Raw genomic sequence first — 17485 nt, 5'->3', positions numbered from 1 at the left:
ATGTTGAAATAAGTGTTAAGTACAAGATGGTTACAGTCCAGTATCGATATGCCTTGAAATAAACAGTGTTTGGTAAAAGTAATAAGTAAAGCCAGTGTTTTTAGATGTAAAGTTTACCTTCTCAATACCAGCACCACGATCAGAATTACAAGGAAGGCAATAAAAGCCCCAGCAATCCCTCCAATAATTGATACTTGATTGTTTACTTCATTTGTCCCTGTGGTGAACTTAAATTTAAGTAAAGTTTTAAATGTAAATAGATATATTCTTTCAATACGCATAAAAATGAACATACATTTTTATGATATGCAAACATCTATATGAGCAACTCAATAAGCTCACCCCAAATCTAAGGCATTCTCCAGTGACAGAATTACAAGTATTATTAAAGCAACTTTCACTGCAATTTTGCATACAATCGAACCCATAAGTGTATTGACCACATTCTGAAAGTAACCAGTTAAATCCAAATTTTGAAAGTTATCGGTTATATAGATATAACAAGAAACAAAAGTATGGTTTAAAAGGATCATCTAAAGATATCTTTCATTTTGTAATATTGTTTTGGCGTTTTATTTGACACTTGAATGTATGATCTCAAACTTGCGCCCATTATCGAGGAAAGCATAGCTTTGAATATTATGTAAGTATACCCTACCTTGTAAACAATATGTTCCTTGGTAACCTTTTCCACATCCAGCTGAACAAGAACCATTGATGTGGTGACAGGATGACGACGGATGACATTTACCACAGGGCTGGCTACAGTTAACGCCATATTTATTACTGGAACATTCTTAAAAGCATGAAATAAACATCATTTTTAGAATAGATGTCATTTTCCTTTTCTGGAAAAAGATGCAAAAATAGATCTATCAAGTTTTTCAAAGTAAGAATTTGCGTCCAGTTTCAACACATGTGTTAATGAATTTTGTGTTATATTAGAAACGTAATGTATAATCTTTGGGGGAGAAATTAGTAGAATTATCACATAGAATAAAGAACTTCACATGAAGAGAAAACAGTTAAATACTATTTCTGCATTGAAGTCCCTCAAATCCAATCTGGCATCCGCCCACACATTCCCCGGTCGTTCTGTTACATCTATTGGGTACTCCGCAGTTGTCATTACAATCTTGTTCACAGTTATTCCCAAACTTTCCAAATGAACATTCTGGAAATGATATTAACAATATTTCATATTTTTATGTCACTAATCTGCTTGTTTATTTTAGTTGTCGAATTCTTTATAATACACGAATAATACTCATCATACATGCAAGTACACAATTTAAGAAATACCATTTCATTATTACGAGGCAAATTACCTGTTGTACAAAAGTTTCCTTTATACCCAGTATCACAGCCCTCGGGACAAGACCCATTGATGTGATGACATTGTTTATATCCCAGGCAGGCTCCACATCTCTCTCCACAGTCCTGCCCATATCTGCCATCATCACATTCTATTGATTACAATCAATTTAGACTTTTCATTAAATAATGAAATAAAAGATTTTCTTCAGGCGTCATACAAGTATATAAGAGATATTTGTCTGACAAACTAACAAAACCCTATATTAAATGAAGCATTCGGGAAATGACACAACTCTTAGGAAAGTAAATTTTAAAATAAATCCCGAGATTAATTTAATCACTTTTTTATCTTCAATATTCAAATAAAATAACTCAGAAATTTCCTACCATTTTCACACTGATATCCCTGATATCCAGGTTTACACCAGGAGCACACTCCAGTCTCTACGTGACAGTAACGGCACTTGTCAGGACAGGGGAGGGAACAGTTAGGTCCGTAGTATCCACTTATGCAACCTTAATACATTTTAATATACTACCACTCCAGTGTTTGAGTGTTTAAGGTAAAATAACTATTTTTGGATAAAACGTATTCTAGAACATACATATAGATCTAATCCTTTTAAATTCATATATAGCCTGGCAATGTTTTTAAAAGGTAATGTTAAAGATTTTTAACAGGTGAACAATCATCAAATTACTAGGGAAATTAGTGAAATATTACTATTATTAAAAAAAAAAGTGTGAAAAAAGGAAACAAAGTAGGATGTAGGGTTTTCACTGTTTTACTCAGTAAACAACATATCGTAAACTTCAACCTCACAGAGCTCATTATGTGCGTAATTGGAATAGCCATCTGGATATGTAACATTTGAAAGTCTTTCGTTATAGTAGATGACATATTGTCCATGAACTGGGCATGTTATATTGGCAACGGCAGGAATTGTAGAATTGTCATAATTTGTGTCACGGAAACATAAATGACCATTTAGTCTCTCTGTTGTGTTTGACACATAAACAGAAAACCCTAGAAATCTTGCTGTGTAGCCATTAGACGAATCTGAAATTTGAAAGGATTTATTTAAAATTGATATTATTACGTTTAAATGTATCTGCTATAAGCTCATTTAAAGCTGTTAAGCCTATATTTAAGAACAAGCTGAAACATATATATATATATATATATATATATATATATATATATATATATATATATATATATATATATATATAGAAAGCACAAAGAAATCCACATTTACAAGGATACCCACTTCCGCCCCAGCCCGGGATTGAACTCTCGACCTACGGAATCTGTCTCCTAGCAGTACAGGAACAGCGCGCTAGACCGCTCGGCTATCTAGGCAAGTCAAAAAACTTGCTTTCGATGCCGATGGAATTAGTAACGATCCTCTAATAAAAAACTAATGTCCAAATAACTGTATCTCACTTTCATTCTCAATGACCGTGTAGTGTAGGGCAGTGCCGCGAGAATTCCATCGGCATCGAAAGCAAGTTTTTTGACTTGCCTAGATAGCCGAGCGGTCTAGCGCGCTGTTCCTGTACTGCTAGGAGACAGATTCCGTAGGTCGAGAGTTCAATCCCGGGCTGGGGCGGAAGTGGGTATCCTTGTAAATGTGGATTTCTTTGTGCTTTCTATATTAATATTTCTTCACTTAGGACAGTTATGTTAGTTTAAGTAAAATGTGCTTTATATATATATATATATATATATATATATATATATATATATATATATATATATATATATATATATATATATATATATAGGGGGGGGGGGGTTGAGAGGGTGTGTGTTTGTGAGGGGGTGTTTGTTCGTTTTGAAAAAAAAAATAAAAACGGAAATCGTTTGTTAATGCTTTTTCTTACTATTGCACAGGTAATAGTCACAGATGTCAACACGTTTTACAATTTAAGCTACATATACTTTCTTTTCCAAAAATGCTTTCTTTGAATAAACATGATTGAAAACATTTTAAATGAAAACTTGGAAAGATCGTCTCGTCTCATAACATTGTCGAAAGAATACTTACCCCATGCAGCATTATCTGTCCTGTAATAAATCCTTATGTTACGAATGCTGTAGATTGACTGCAGGTTTACCCACCAGGTAGCAGTTCTCTGATAATCAGCTGATACAGTGCAATGTCCTCCCCACGCACTGAGGTCAGATTTCTGTCCATCTACAGCATTACTGGAATCGAATGTACTGTCCCCTACATTGTACTGATTTGATTGCCATGTTGGTTTATTCAAAGCCACATTATCTAAAAATGATGATTACTTTTATTCATATTGTGATTGCACAGTTGATTGTATTTTAAAAAATGAACAGTTCTTAGCAAAAAACATATATTTTTAGAAACAAATAAGATTCCAAAGTTTTAGAATCAAATAAGATTGGTAGGTAAAAGGTAAATATAAAGTGTGTATGATAGAGACATTTTATCTTTAATTTTTTTTTAAAAAATCACTCATTATTGCTTCCAAACGTAAAATGTACTAAAATGATATGTATGGATGATTTTTATTGCAATCTGCCTAGTTTTTCTTTATTGACGTTAGATAGGATAGAGAAATTGATGCCTTATTCAATAGAAAAGCAACAAGGAAGTAAAAACTGCCTTTTACATTGAAATTTATGAGGTCATTTTTGAAAGCTATTAAAGTATGCTAAAAGCAACTTCTATAAGATAATGATCAACAGTATACACTTTGATGGTTGCTTAAGTGTATATAGAAAACAGAAAACGAATTGTTTTGTTTATAAGTTCCACTTAAGGCAAATATTTGTGCTTAGAATGGTTTGTTGTGACTTGAGAGAACGCCCCCTTCAAAACACAGTGATAAAGTTAACAAAATTGCTCGACTAAAACGTTTTTTGACGTAATGTACATTCTATGCATAAATGAACAAAATCAAATGAATTGTGTAATGATAAAGAAAGTGCGTGGAGAACTGGCCTTGTTATGACACTTCCTCTAGATCTGCGAAATGAATATACTAATGCAATATGGAATGTTTAAATATAAAATAAACTAGGCGCTACAAATTTTATAAGATATGAACGTGTATGTGAGACATTTAATCGATCTATGGATGAACTGAAAATGATTCCAAAGAAGAACGTCATTGGCGATAGACGAAGATTAACATTTGTGTTTTCATAATTTAAAATGTATTGCATATATCTGAATAAAAAGACAAGGTGCGGTATTATGGTTAGACCAAAGAGCCATAGCTGCCTTACCGACGACACGGCCGACTCAAGAATTTAAAGGGAAATCACCTGTTTCTATTTATAGATATACTGTAACCTTTTCAATTCATGAGCAATCTATCTAATATGATTTGAGGACGAGTGTTGCAAGTATGTCAAATGACAATCATTTTACTTGTTCAATACTCTAATTCTGAGACAAAAGATTTACGCAGAAAATCAATAAAAATAAAACAAGTTGCTATGAATTTGCAAACTTTAATAAAAGTTAAGGACTGTCTTTTCCCGAGATACTTTCAAAGTGTTATGTGTATATTATATCTTTCTGAAAATGTGTATGTTATAAAACATAATAAAGAAAAACGTAGAAAAGATACACAAAGAAAAAAAAAACATGGAAAAATGTGGGGCTCGAACTCGCGATCACCATATTTACATTTCAGCAATCATACCGCTGCGCCAACGAAGTCCATGATGACAAGTTGATAAATTTAAGACAGATTACTAAATCTTACGATTATATGAGAAGAAAAATTTAATATATATTTTCATCACTTTCAATATGAAGACCACCTTTAACCAAAATTATCTAAAGGGAATGAAGTGCAGACATATCCAAATAAAATTATTTAAAAGTTGTTTTTCTGGTTAAGGGTGGTCTTTGACAACAGTTTGTCATCGTTAGGTGGATACCTCAATATTTACTATATATTCTATACAAACTGGATAATTTTCAAATTTATCATATAAGGGAACTATTAACATTAAAATATCATTATTGCGTGATTTGTTTTTACGCATATATAAACTAAGACTGTATGACAAAATTTTGGTTAAAAAATGTATTTAAGAAATCTCTAGTAGAGTAGGCGAAAATGCCTATCAAATGCGCTATGGCTCTTTGGCCCCTATTTGATATCAGAATCAAAAGACAGTATAATTTGTGATAGTTTGCAATAAAAAAAAGTAAATGTTGTTTGTTTTGAAACCAGCACTAATTTTAATTCAAAGCATACATAGAGGCGAGTCAAGGATGAAAAAGTAAGGCATTTTAACAAATTTCCTCTACTCTGATGGAGTTTCATCAAATTTGAAATATTTTTCATTTCAGAAAATGTATAGCTTGCATATTTGAGAATTTCTTTTCAAGATGTATCTGAAAGTACTGCTTGAAATAAAAAAAAAAGGTAATTAGGTAAGATTATGGCCTGTGTTTTCTGAAATAAAATGTATTTCAAAATTGATGAAAATTTGAATAAAGATGAGAAAATTTGGGAATGGGCATATTTTGTTACCATTTCTGTGATCTCTGTGTATTCTATCACTTAAAACAAACATTTATATTGTAATAGGAATGAAAACAAGTTTTGGGTGATGATTTATTTCATCTTTCTTAGAGACATCCAAAACGAGGAACCAAAAACAAACTATGCCTATCTTGTTCTTTTGTTAGTAAGAGGAATTTTTCAGTATGTAAAGTTTTGCTTATAAATTTACATTATACAGGTTTTATAGCAGTTGTAACATTACATTTGGATCAACCCTTTTTAAAGGAGCAATATTGTTTGGACAATTTATAATCAAATATATACATTTGTGGTATCTCTCTATTATATAAACATGCAGAGAGCAAATATCTTCATACCTGTATGAAGTTTTTCGAAGGTCATAGGTCATTACGTGACCTAATCACACAGCGCAATAATATCTAGACATAAAAAGACTTACTCCACTAAGCAATATAGCATGTTTTTCATGCATAAAAATGTACAAAATACGCAAGTAAAATAATAATCATTTTATTTACAATGTAAACGAGTATTTAATACCGTTCTTGATCGATTTTACATAGAGAATAGAAAACTACGTGTTATAAGTTTCATGTCTGAGCTGCATAGTATCAACGTTTACCCTTATTTTTCTCGCAGACCTCTGAATGCTATTATTTTTTTTCCATTAAACTTTACTCACAATAAATTTGAAAATCTGTTGAAAAATATCAATGTAATGCAATCACGCCACAAACAGCTGACAAACACTGCACTTTGGAAGTTTGGTAGGCACACCTCCATCATCGAGATCGTTGTGACGTTGTCTTAACAATGTAAGCTGTCGCCAGTGTCTCCGTGTCAACATCATAAATTAATAAATATGCCTTACTGAAATCGTAGATTTTATGTTTTTGATCAAATTTTGTACTTGATTTCAAGTTATCTGGTCCGGACAAGTGTCTCCATCCATCCCTTTCCGACCGAAATTCCTCCAACTTTTTAGTATGCAACATCGGACGTGTTTCTTGTGTTTTTTAACATCGAATATGGGTTCTCATGAATACAAAAATTCCCAGACACCAATATGCTCACTATAACAATTGATCACATGTAGCTCTCACAGAATATTCCCTTCAAAACAATCCTTTGCCAGATGAATTTGAAGCGTAACCGCTTTTCAAGCCGATTTACACCTAGCGTAATTTGTCAAAATCTACGACGTACAGTTAGTGCAATATTTATATTCGATTACATTCGATTGTCCGTCTCAAATGTATATATAAGTAATAAATAACAAGTTTAAAACTTCAATGGGAATTGAAGTGGGTCGGTACGTGATCAAATCTTCTGAGAAGGCCTTCGGCCTTCACAGGATTTGATCACGTGACCGACCCACTTCAATTCCCATTGAAGTTTTTAAACTTGTTATTTATTTCTTAATTACAACCATTCTGGAAATAAGATTTAAAAATTATTCAAAAGAAATTTGGATTACATGTCATGTTATTCAATTGATAACAATGTCATTATTATTGCATTTGAATATTTAAATTACATTTTTATACAGTTATAGACTGGTATGAGGGCAACATATGGTTTGTTGGACCTGAAGGTGAAAATGTTGCCCGAGGCCGCAGGCTAAAGGCAATCATCTTCATCTTCAGGTCCAACAAATCATATGTTGCCCGAATCCCAGTCTATAACTTTTATAGCCTTCACTTAAGATAGAACTATAAAATTAAAACCTTTAAACAGATTTACTCATATTATAAAGCAATTTCTTTATAAGAAATATTTTGGCTTTTTAAATAAAAATGACAACAGCAAAGAATAAAAAAAAATCGATAAATTATCATAACAAAAAAAAATATTTATCACAAAACAAAACATTATTTTTCCCGTGACGCCATCTTTCAAATAGCATAGATGGTAACTCTCAAAACTTCGGATATTTCCTTGTCGCTGATATTGAACGAGGATTAATTACTTGTGACATAGCAGTGACGTTGCGGTCTAACAATTCTTATGATGAACTGACATACCGGTCAACAATGAAATTGTTAGACCGATGAAAAAAACATTCAAGTTGTTGGATTTATTATTCGTAGAAATATATAGAAAGATATTTATAAGGGTATAACAATTCATAATGTATGCATCATTGTCAACAATGTTTGTCATAAATCCTCAACAGTCTATATATTATCCACTTTTAGTATTTTTTTTTTTTAAATTGAAAACTTTTCCAGTTAAAAAAAATGTTTATGAATGTTTCTCATCTGCATGATTATCAAAAGGTCGATGAAATCTATAGTAATGACTCTTTTTTGAATATGCACTGAAATATATCAAAGGCAATTGATTATAATCAGATTAAAAGTATTATACATAGAGTAACACATGGCAAAACCAGTATCACATCCTTCATCAACCCGAGACTTCAATATCAGCCCGAGAGCCGAAGTCCAGGGGGCTGATATTGGTCGAGGATTGATATGGGATGTGATACCGATTTTGCCATCTTTTGTTGCTTTCGTTATATATTTGAAAAGTAAGTGTCGATAATTCATATAAACATGTAAATACATTTAATAACACTTTAACGTGTACTTCTCTTTTGGTTGAATATTTCTGTTTTTCATCATTTTATCCAAAGGCATTATATTCAGTGATAAGAATAAGAATACTTATAAATTAAATAAAAATATTTTGAATAATACTGAATATCCAAAATTGAAATTTGAATTAACATATAAGAAAAGGAAAAGATCGATCTACCCCCAATGAAAAGTACTGAGTTGTTCCTGAAAGGTATTATAAAGGGTGTGATAAAGGGAGAAATAAAGGGTAATGATACATGTACGGGGTGTGTAATACAGGGCGCGAGACTGTGTTCATATCAGGGATGCAAAAATCCTGTATTATATAACAAATATATAATAATACATTTCAAATGTAGCCAGAAATAATAAAAAAAGAAAGAACATCTATAATTTAATCCTTTTGATTAAATCGTTAATATTTAAAAGAAATCGGGTCTTTACTGGCTGTAATACTAGTACTTTGAGAAAGACTACAAGTATATATTTCCTCAATAACAACTTACACGGGATCTAAATGGAAATGTACCTCTGACACAGTGTGATTAATATACCAAAAAAAAAAAAAAAATAAAAAAAAATAAACTTCCGGTATTGAAAATGAAAGAAAACCTTGAGTGACTCTGTATTAATACATTTTTATACTTATTTACCATAAGAATACATAAAGTGGATATCAAGTTAACCGCAAATAAAACTGTATTTAAAAAAAAAACCGATTTTAAACTTGCCTAATGCTTCGAATGATATCATTGATTATATTTAAATGTAGACAAATCTTTTTACATCTATGATTTCAGAAGACCAGAGGCCTGTAATACGTAGATGGCATTTAACATGCCAATGCTTTGTCTAAGGAGACAGATGAAGAATCCCGCTATAAGTTATAAATATACCAATTGAAACATAAAGTCTGATTGAAATGTTGATATACATTGTGTTGTACAAAGTATTTTTTTTTTATGAAGGCATAAATTTACAGGCGATTCATAAAGAAGAATAAAAAAACCTCACATATGTTGACATTGTACTGTATCAATATAATGTTACATGTAAATAAACGCTATAAAAATAAAAGGAAACACTCTCTCGGTAAAAGGTGAGTAAATATTTCTATGACTAAAGCAAACGCAGAACTCAAGCATTTATTGTTTGGCCTGTTCTTAAATAAAATCTATATCATATTATTCACAACCAATAAAGATTTATCTTTACAAGCGATAGTAATTTGTGTAATACATGTATAAGGCAAACTGTAGCAGTGTTGCAATACCTATATTTGTGGATTCAGGAAAATGAAATCAAGAACACAGCATAAGCCTATGTCTTAAAACAAATAACAATTAGTCTTTATGATTAGGCTGTTGTTAAAAGGCACTCAGAGAAATAATTGAACTAAAGAAAACGGATGAAATCAGCTGATTCTAAAGTATGATATCATACTTCATTGGGAGACAAGGTAATAGTCACTTGTAAAACATTATGAACATCTTATCTACGTGAAATATTTAAATGAAATAAAACCAACTTACCATAACCATATGCAAGAAAAATTGTCAATGATAAGTAGTATATTTCTACAGAAGCCATATTAACTTCAGAACAGTACGTATCAATGAAATAATCCAGAAAAAAAGATATTTTTTATCAATCAACCAGGAAGTAATTGATTTGACCTTTCTCTTTCTTATATGATCGTCGACAGTAACCAAAACCGGAACTAGGTATACATCTTTTGAGGAAAGTTGAATATAATCATTGATATACACAAACGTATTTAGTCAAGAAAGATGATACATTTTGCTCAACATGTATGCATCATTTAAATATTTCTGTTTAAAAAAAGGCTATCTAAAAGAATACAGAATTTTCTGATATTTATGAATTAAATGAATACAATAGGCAAATGGCGTGTACAGGTGTATGTGATCTTAAATGTAATAACATATACATAACAGTATGAAATATTCATGGTCACTCACTAATTTATTTCATTTGGAAAATCTACCTACTTTGTGTTATATCAGTTATATGCAAACACTCACCGGAATCTAAAAAAAAAAAAAAAACACCTTGAATAAATATTTATTGCTTCACTGAAATTATTCAAGACAGATGTGAATCATTTTATGTGTATCAAATTATGTAGATCTGAGGCCTGTTCAACAGAGCGAACATTTCTGTTGGAGGGATAAGGGATTTTGGCAAGCGCTCGTGGACGTTCGCTCTGTTGAACAGGCCTCAGATATGTGGAACACATCAATCAAATTACAGCTGAATGTGCAATTTTGTTGAGGTCTAAAAACGTTCCATAAAAAGAGTGTAGAATAGATTTTCCTTTCCAAATTTGAAAGAACTAAACCTAAAAATATAATGGTATGTTATGAAAATCATGCTTAATACTTTTGTTTTTACTATAGAGAAATTAAATACTCTAAATTCTGTTTAATATGTAAACAAAAATTTACAACACTTGCAAAACGTGGTAACAAGAATATGCTTCTGATCAACAATCATTTGTAAAATTTATTAGTACAAGCGTTTTATTCAATTTAGAATAAATGGCTTGTTTCCCCTTTACTAAATATAGTGTAGCCAGTGCAACTTCGATCGAACGATTATCATACAAATTGAATAGGCAATTTCAATCATATCTGATACAGTGCTCCATGTACGTGAACAACAGAGAAAATAACAAAATTATTTTTTTAAAATTTTAACAGCTCAAAACTGAATTTCAGTTGATTAAACTACCCAAATTTGAAAATATTTTCCAAAAATCTTTGTCACGGAGTTTTCATTTTCAATATGACAAAGAACATACCCAAATAATTACAATAAAAAAATATATACATTTCCACCATAAATAAATGAACAATAGAGATATTTGTGCCACTTCTTTTGATCTTCTTGCACTTACATAAGATTTAACGGTTGTAAAACTGTTTGGGGGTTACTTGTAGAGTTAATGGAGTTGTGGCCCTTGTTCAATGGTGTACGGTTTTTTATCAGCTCCGACTAAATGTGAGTTTTAAGTTGAATTCAGCTGAGAATGTATGTGGTATAGGCTTGAAAACTATAAGAAAACTATAAGAACATTGAAGGGTGTGTTATGATTTGAAAATTCAGGGAGCAATGCTGAAATATGTGAGTTATTTGTGTTTGAATTTTATATGCTGGTGTTAGCGTTATGAACATTACTCACTCTAACCTGGATGTGTGGCATGGAGTCGTCCTAAGCCTGAATTTTCAGTTATAAGCCTTGTAAACCTATGTTACTGTATATTGCACAATTACATTTGATTCTATAAAGGTGTGTTTATATTAGTGGTATTGTGTAATTCTTGAAAATGGGTGAATCTAATAAAAGAACTCTTCAAGATATGTCAAAATCTTTTGCTGATGCGGCAGCTCGCACCCCTAAAAATCTAAGGAAGGGTCGGTATCTGAAAACACTACCACACAGGAGCATCAAAAGCCATCTCCAATATGCGCTTCAACGCCAACATCCCCATCAACTCATGGCTATGAAAATTTAGAACCACACCTCCAGCAGTTCAACCCTGGTTTTCAGCCCCACTATGTTTTAAATGGTCCATTGACATTATCTCCAGAGGATATTCAAAAAATTGCCGAAGCTGTTAGAGAGGGTATCCGTGAATCATTTCGAGAGGAAATTTCCTCCATGATTGAAGAAAAATTGCCCCACTTCGTGAGGAGATAGACCGTCTACGAAATGGGAACAACGACATGCGTCGACAGATTGATGAGCTTGAACAGTACGGCAGACGTCCGCTCATCCGAGTATCAGGAATTCCTGAATCAGAAGGTGAAAACACCAGTCAAAAGCTCCTTGAGGCTACCTCAGCTGCCGGAATAGAACTGTCAAAAGATGATATTATAAACTCACACAGAGTTGGAAACCCCAGAAAACAACGACCAGGTCCACGCCAAATCATCGCTCGCCTGAAATCTGTGGATACGAAATTCCATGTGCTCAGAAACTCCAGCAAATTTCATGATTGCGAAGAAACTAAGCGTATTTCGGTTAATGAGGATCTGACTAAATTCCGCGACAGACTACTCTATCTGTGCAGACAATTGTGTCGACAAAGTCTCCTCAAGAATGCAAGATCTTCTAATGGAAAAATAACTGTTAAAGACAATCGCGATAAGTACCATCATATCAGAGACGAATCAGACTTGGTCAAATTCGGACATGAAATTCAGGAGGCAGTGTAGTCATTTTTACAAAATCCTCTGATGACTTTCTGACAAGTATTTCAGTAAGACCTATAAAACTAAATGTCAATCATAACAATAGCTTCAATATTTTTCTAAATTTAATTTTTTGTATGTTCCAGAGTAAATCAACTTTATCCACAACTTCTCAATTCCCTTTACCCTATGCATTTTTTGCATCTCTTGTTTATTCAATTATGTATATACATTTTTGTTGCATTGTATATCCATTCCGCTATTTGTTTTTGTGAAGATACCATTTTTGTAAATGTGTACCTTTACAATTTTCTCAAAAGACTTTCCACAACTTTAAACCTTTTCAACTTATTTACACTGGTTTTGTATTCATTAATTTACACCAGTGTACAGTATATTATTACCCATGTTATCCCTATGTACATATTCATATTCTATTTGTTTTTCCTGTTTATCTTGTGTTTGTGTTATACTTTGTATTATTTTTTTGTTGATACTTTGAACTATACATTATATCCAAAATCTCTAAGTCATGCAAACAAATATGTGTATTTAGTGGTTTTTGTATTTGTCATAACTTTAGCAGCTACCGATTGCAGCCTCTTTTTTAAATTCTACTTATGTCACAAGGTAGATAATGGGTAACTCAATCGAACAATATCGTGCTGCAATTGGTCTTTTCTATTTATCTGGCAGAGGTACATCAAAAACATGTTTATGGTTGTTTTTTTCATGCGCATGTATATTGCAACTCATGAAAAATGTTTTTAGAATACTCACTCAGTGCTTGACATCCATTACACTAAAATCTGTGTACGTCAATTTTTATTTACAATTTTTCACATTTGTTCTATTGGCATGTGGTGACATTGAGGTCAATCCGGGCCCTGTTATTGAAAATGTCCTTGACATTCTACACCTTAATATCCGAAGTATTCGACACAAACTAGGTCATTTAAACTCTTTCATTCACGACTTCGATCTTTTATGTTTTACAGAAACCCATCTTGACAATACCGTAAATAATGAAGACTTATATTTGGATGGATTTTGTAATATAATAAGAAAAGATAGGAACTGTTTCGGGGGAGGTGTCATGATTTATTTCTCTAACCAAATACGTGTTATTAGACGCCATGATTTTGAACCCTCTAACATTGAATGTATATGTATCGAAATTGATAACCATACCTCTAAAATCTTTTTATGCTGTGTATATCGTCCTCCGAACTCTGATAGTGGTTTTTGGACCAAACTTTCTTGGTGTATTGACAAAATGAGTGAAAAATCGGATAAAATAGTTTTAGTCGGTGATATTAATGTTGATCTTCTTACATGTAACACTCCACAAACACATATCATCCATGAAATTATTTCAACACACAACCTTGTTAATAATATTATCGAACCGACAAGAATTACGCACACGTCGAGCACGCTCCTTGACCCAATTCTCACTTCTGTTGACATTCAAGTTCGTGAATCGGGTACATTAGTAGTGGACTCTTCCATAAGTGACCACAGAGCTACATATATATCGCTTTCTTCAAACATAAATTATAATCGATCTTACAAAAGAAAAGTGTGGGCTTATAAAAGAGCTGACTTTGAAAAACTAAATTCTTTAATTGAAAACTGTGATTGGAATAAGAACATAAACGAGGCTCATACAGTAGATATAGCATCAGAAAACTTTACTTCTGAATATCTTTCGTGTGTTCGTGAATGTATACCTGAACAAACGGTAACCATACGTCCTCGCGACAAACCATGGTTTGACTCACTTTTAAGGAAAACAATGAGAACTAGGAACCGACTTCGTAAGAAAGCACACAAAACTAAAAAAGATTCTGATTTTGCCGCATACAGAACGGTTCGAAATTCGGTAAATAATATGAAAAAATATGCGATAACAAATTACTACGACAATATAGATACATTCTTAGAGGATTCAAGCAAAAATAATAATAAACTATATTGGAAGTTGATGAAAGACGCATTCAACGTGAAATTGTCCAACGAAATCCCACCAATAGAAATAAATAATGATAACGGTATAAAACATTTTGCTTATTCAGATATCGATAAGATTGAAGCGATAAATTCGTATTTTTCTTCAATTTCGACAATTGACGATTCAGATGAAACATTGCCAAACATGTACAATTTGTGTAGTGACACACTCTGTAATATTGTCATTGAGGAACAAGAAGTAATAGATATTATATCAATTCTTCCCGTGAACAAAGCCATAGGTCCTGACTGTATTAGTCACAAAATGTTAAAATCTACTCTTTATACAGTTGCTAAACCACTTACATTGTTGTTTAACAGGTCTTTATCGGAAAAAACGTTTCCAGCTTTTTGGAAAATCGCTCATGTTATTCCCCTGTTTAAAAAAGATGATCCCTCTTTAGTTTCTAATTATAGACCTGTGTCGTTACTATCTTGTGTTAGCAAAATTATGGAGAGAATTATTTTCAAACATATGTACAATTATTTTCATTGTAATAATTTGTTTTATCGATATCAGGCAGGATTTTTACCAGGTCATTCCACTGTGTATCAATTACTAGAAACATATCATAGTATTGTTCAAAATATTGATGAAGGTAAATCAAGTTGTATGGTTTTCTGCGATCTTTCAAAAGCTTTTGACAGAGTATGGCACAAGGGGCTTCTTTTTAAATTACAAACTTACGGTATATCAGGTGATCTTCTTCAGTGGTTTTCTAGTTATTTGTATAAAAGGTCACAAAAAGTAATGTATAAGGATCTGTTATCATCAAAACTAGATATTTTTGCAGGTGTACCCCAAGGTTCTGTTTTAGGTCCACTTTTATTTTTGATATATGTAAATGATGTTGCTGTAAATATGTTATCAATGTGTAGACTTTTTGCTGATGATAATTCGCTTCAAAAATCTTCATACAATATACTTGATATTGAATATAATTTAAATCACGATTTACATATTCTGGAACTTTGGTCAAATCAGTGGCTTCTAAAATTCAACCCTTCCAAAACAAAAGTTATTTTCTTCAACAAGAAAAATATTTCTGTTATGCCTAAATTATTTTTTAAAGGCGACAGACTGGAGTGTGTCCCAGTTCATCGTCACTTAGGTCTATTGTTGTCACAAAACCTTAGCTGGTCAGAATACATTGATAGCACTGTAAACAATGCTTATAAAAAACTTGGGCTTTTAAAAAAACTTAAGTTTAAAATTGGTAGGACACACCTTTCAAAATTATATGTCACATTTATCAGACCCTCGCTCGAATACGCTTCTATTGTTTGGGATGGCTGCTCTAACCTTGATGCCGAAAAGCTTGAAAGAGTTCAACTATCTGCAGCTAGGATTGTTACAGGACTTCCAATTTTTGTGTCAAGAGAAATACTTTACTCTGAAACTGGCTGGGAAACGTTGAAATTTAGGCGCTATGTCGCAAAAATGACGACTATGTACAAAATTCATAATGGTTGTGTACCTGAATACTTGAATGATATTGTTCCACACAAGCGTGAAAAAATATCAAAATATAATACCCGTAATAAAGAACAATTCACTGCTCCAAGATGCAGATTAGAATTATACAAAAGGTCTTTTATACCCGATGCTGTGAAACAGTGGAATTTATTAAAGATAGAAACAAGAGAAGCCATCTCACTCAATGCATTTCGTAAACTTAACTACAGAACTAAAAAATCCCCCAATCTATTTTTCATTTGGCAAACGTTATACAAATATAATCCATACTAAACTTAGACATAATTGTATACTTAACTATGATCTACACAAACGAAATATTATTAATAGTCCTTTATGTTCATGTGGAAAGTATGAAGATGTTTATCATTTCTTTTTTGCCTGTAGAAATTACCCAAACGCTAGGAATAATCTTTTTAACCGCCTATTTTTTCTTGACGAATTGGTCACTATTGACACAAATTTGTTATTATGGGGTGATGTAAATTTGCCTTTACAAACCAATACAAATATTTTTGCTGCTGTGCATAAATTTATTGATGAAACCTGTAGATTTTAAATTTGCTATGTTATTGAACAGATATTTCACTTGTATCACTTTTTAAATTTATATTTCTGTGTACTATTTCAATTGCATGACATGTAGTAATATATTTAAGGAGAGGAACAAGTAAGTTGTAAGAACTTGTTTCCAATCCTTTTGATTTAGTCAATAAAATATGTTCAAAACAGTTAATGTTTAAAAATTTATCCAAAAATGTAAATTTTTCTTGATAATATTGATATTTTATTGAAATATCAATTTATATACGCCTTTCATCGAAAATATGAATATAGAATTAACATTTTGAAATCATAAAAACACATTATATCATAATTGGCAACCTATTGCTTTTTCTTAGATGGGCAATGATTTTCAATCCAAAATGATGTTCAGTTTATTCATTGATAAATATGCAGTAAAATATTGTTTAAAAATGGAAAGAAACGTTGATTACAAAAATAGATATCCTTTATAAGAAATGTTTCCCATCCTTCGCATCTTATGTCCATCTTAAGTTGAGATTGCACGGATAAACTTTTAAATGCGAAAGAAATCAAAACTAAATAAGAAAATAAAATCAACGAAAGAAAAACAAGAAAAGAAAGAAGAATGGATTAAGGAATTATTTACAGGAATGGAAAGGAAAGGATTTGGACAGCAAAACTTCCTGATAAGCAAAATAACAGAAAGGCTATTTTGAGGTGAATGGCCGGTGTAACAATGTAATAAAGTGACAAAGATAATTAAAAAAAAAATGACGAAACCAGTTTACAAACTTATATATCTATCGGGGAGTCTATATAGAAG

General features: G+C 31.9%; 1 protein-coding gene across 1 annotated transcript; it reads right to left on the bottom strand.

The window, feature by feature from the left end:
- Positions 1 to 113: 113 nt before the first annotated feature.
- On the bottom strand, positions 114 to 10016 carry LOC133174522 (uncharacterized). The gene is made up of 8 exons (XM_061309634.1): positions 9959 to 10016; positions 3369 to 3602; positions 2107 to 2377; positions 1705 to 1823; positions 1303 to 1466; positions 1034 to 1174; positions 659 to 796; positions 114 to 227 (listed from the first exon to the last, which is right to left on the bottom strand). The coding sequence occupies exons 1-8, from the start codon at positions 10014 to 10016 to the stop codon at positions 114 to 116; spliced, it is 1239 nt and encodes a 412-aa protein (XP_061165618.1).
- Positions 10017 to 17485: the final 7469 nt, after the last annotated feature.

This window comes from Saccostrea echinata, unplaced genomic scaffold (assembly GCF_033153115.1).
Source record: "Saccostrea echinata isolate AGI-Se365-2 ecotype Australia unplaced genomic scaffold, CSIRO_AGI_Sech_v1 ptg000058l, whole genome shotgun sequence".
Taxonomy (NCBI): Eukaryota; Metazoa; Mollusca; class Bivalvia; order Ostreida; family Ostreidae; genus Saccostrea; species Saccostrea echinata.
The sequence above is the reverse complement of the archived record's forward strand: the minus strand, read 5'-3'. Positions and strand labels throughout refer to the sequence as shown.

Bases quoted from the DNA above. Each gene is read 5' to 3' on its own strand.
- LOC133174522 (XM_061309634.1), bottom strand. From the start codon at position 10,016: ATGGCTTCTGTAGAAATATACTACTTATCATTGACAATTTTTCTTGCA. The intron at 3,603-9,958 runs GTAAGTTGGTTT...CATCATTTTTAG, and splicing joins TTTTCTTGCATATGGTTATG to ATAATGTGGCTTTGAATAAA. The intron at 1,467-1,704 runs GTAGGAAATTTC...TGTAATCAATAG, and splicing joins GGGATATCAGTGTGAAAATG to AATGTGATGATGGCAGATAT.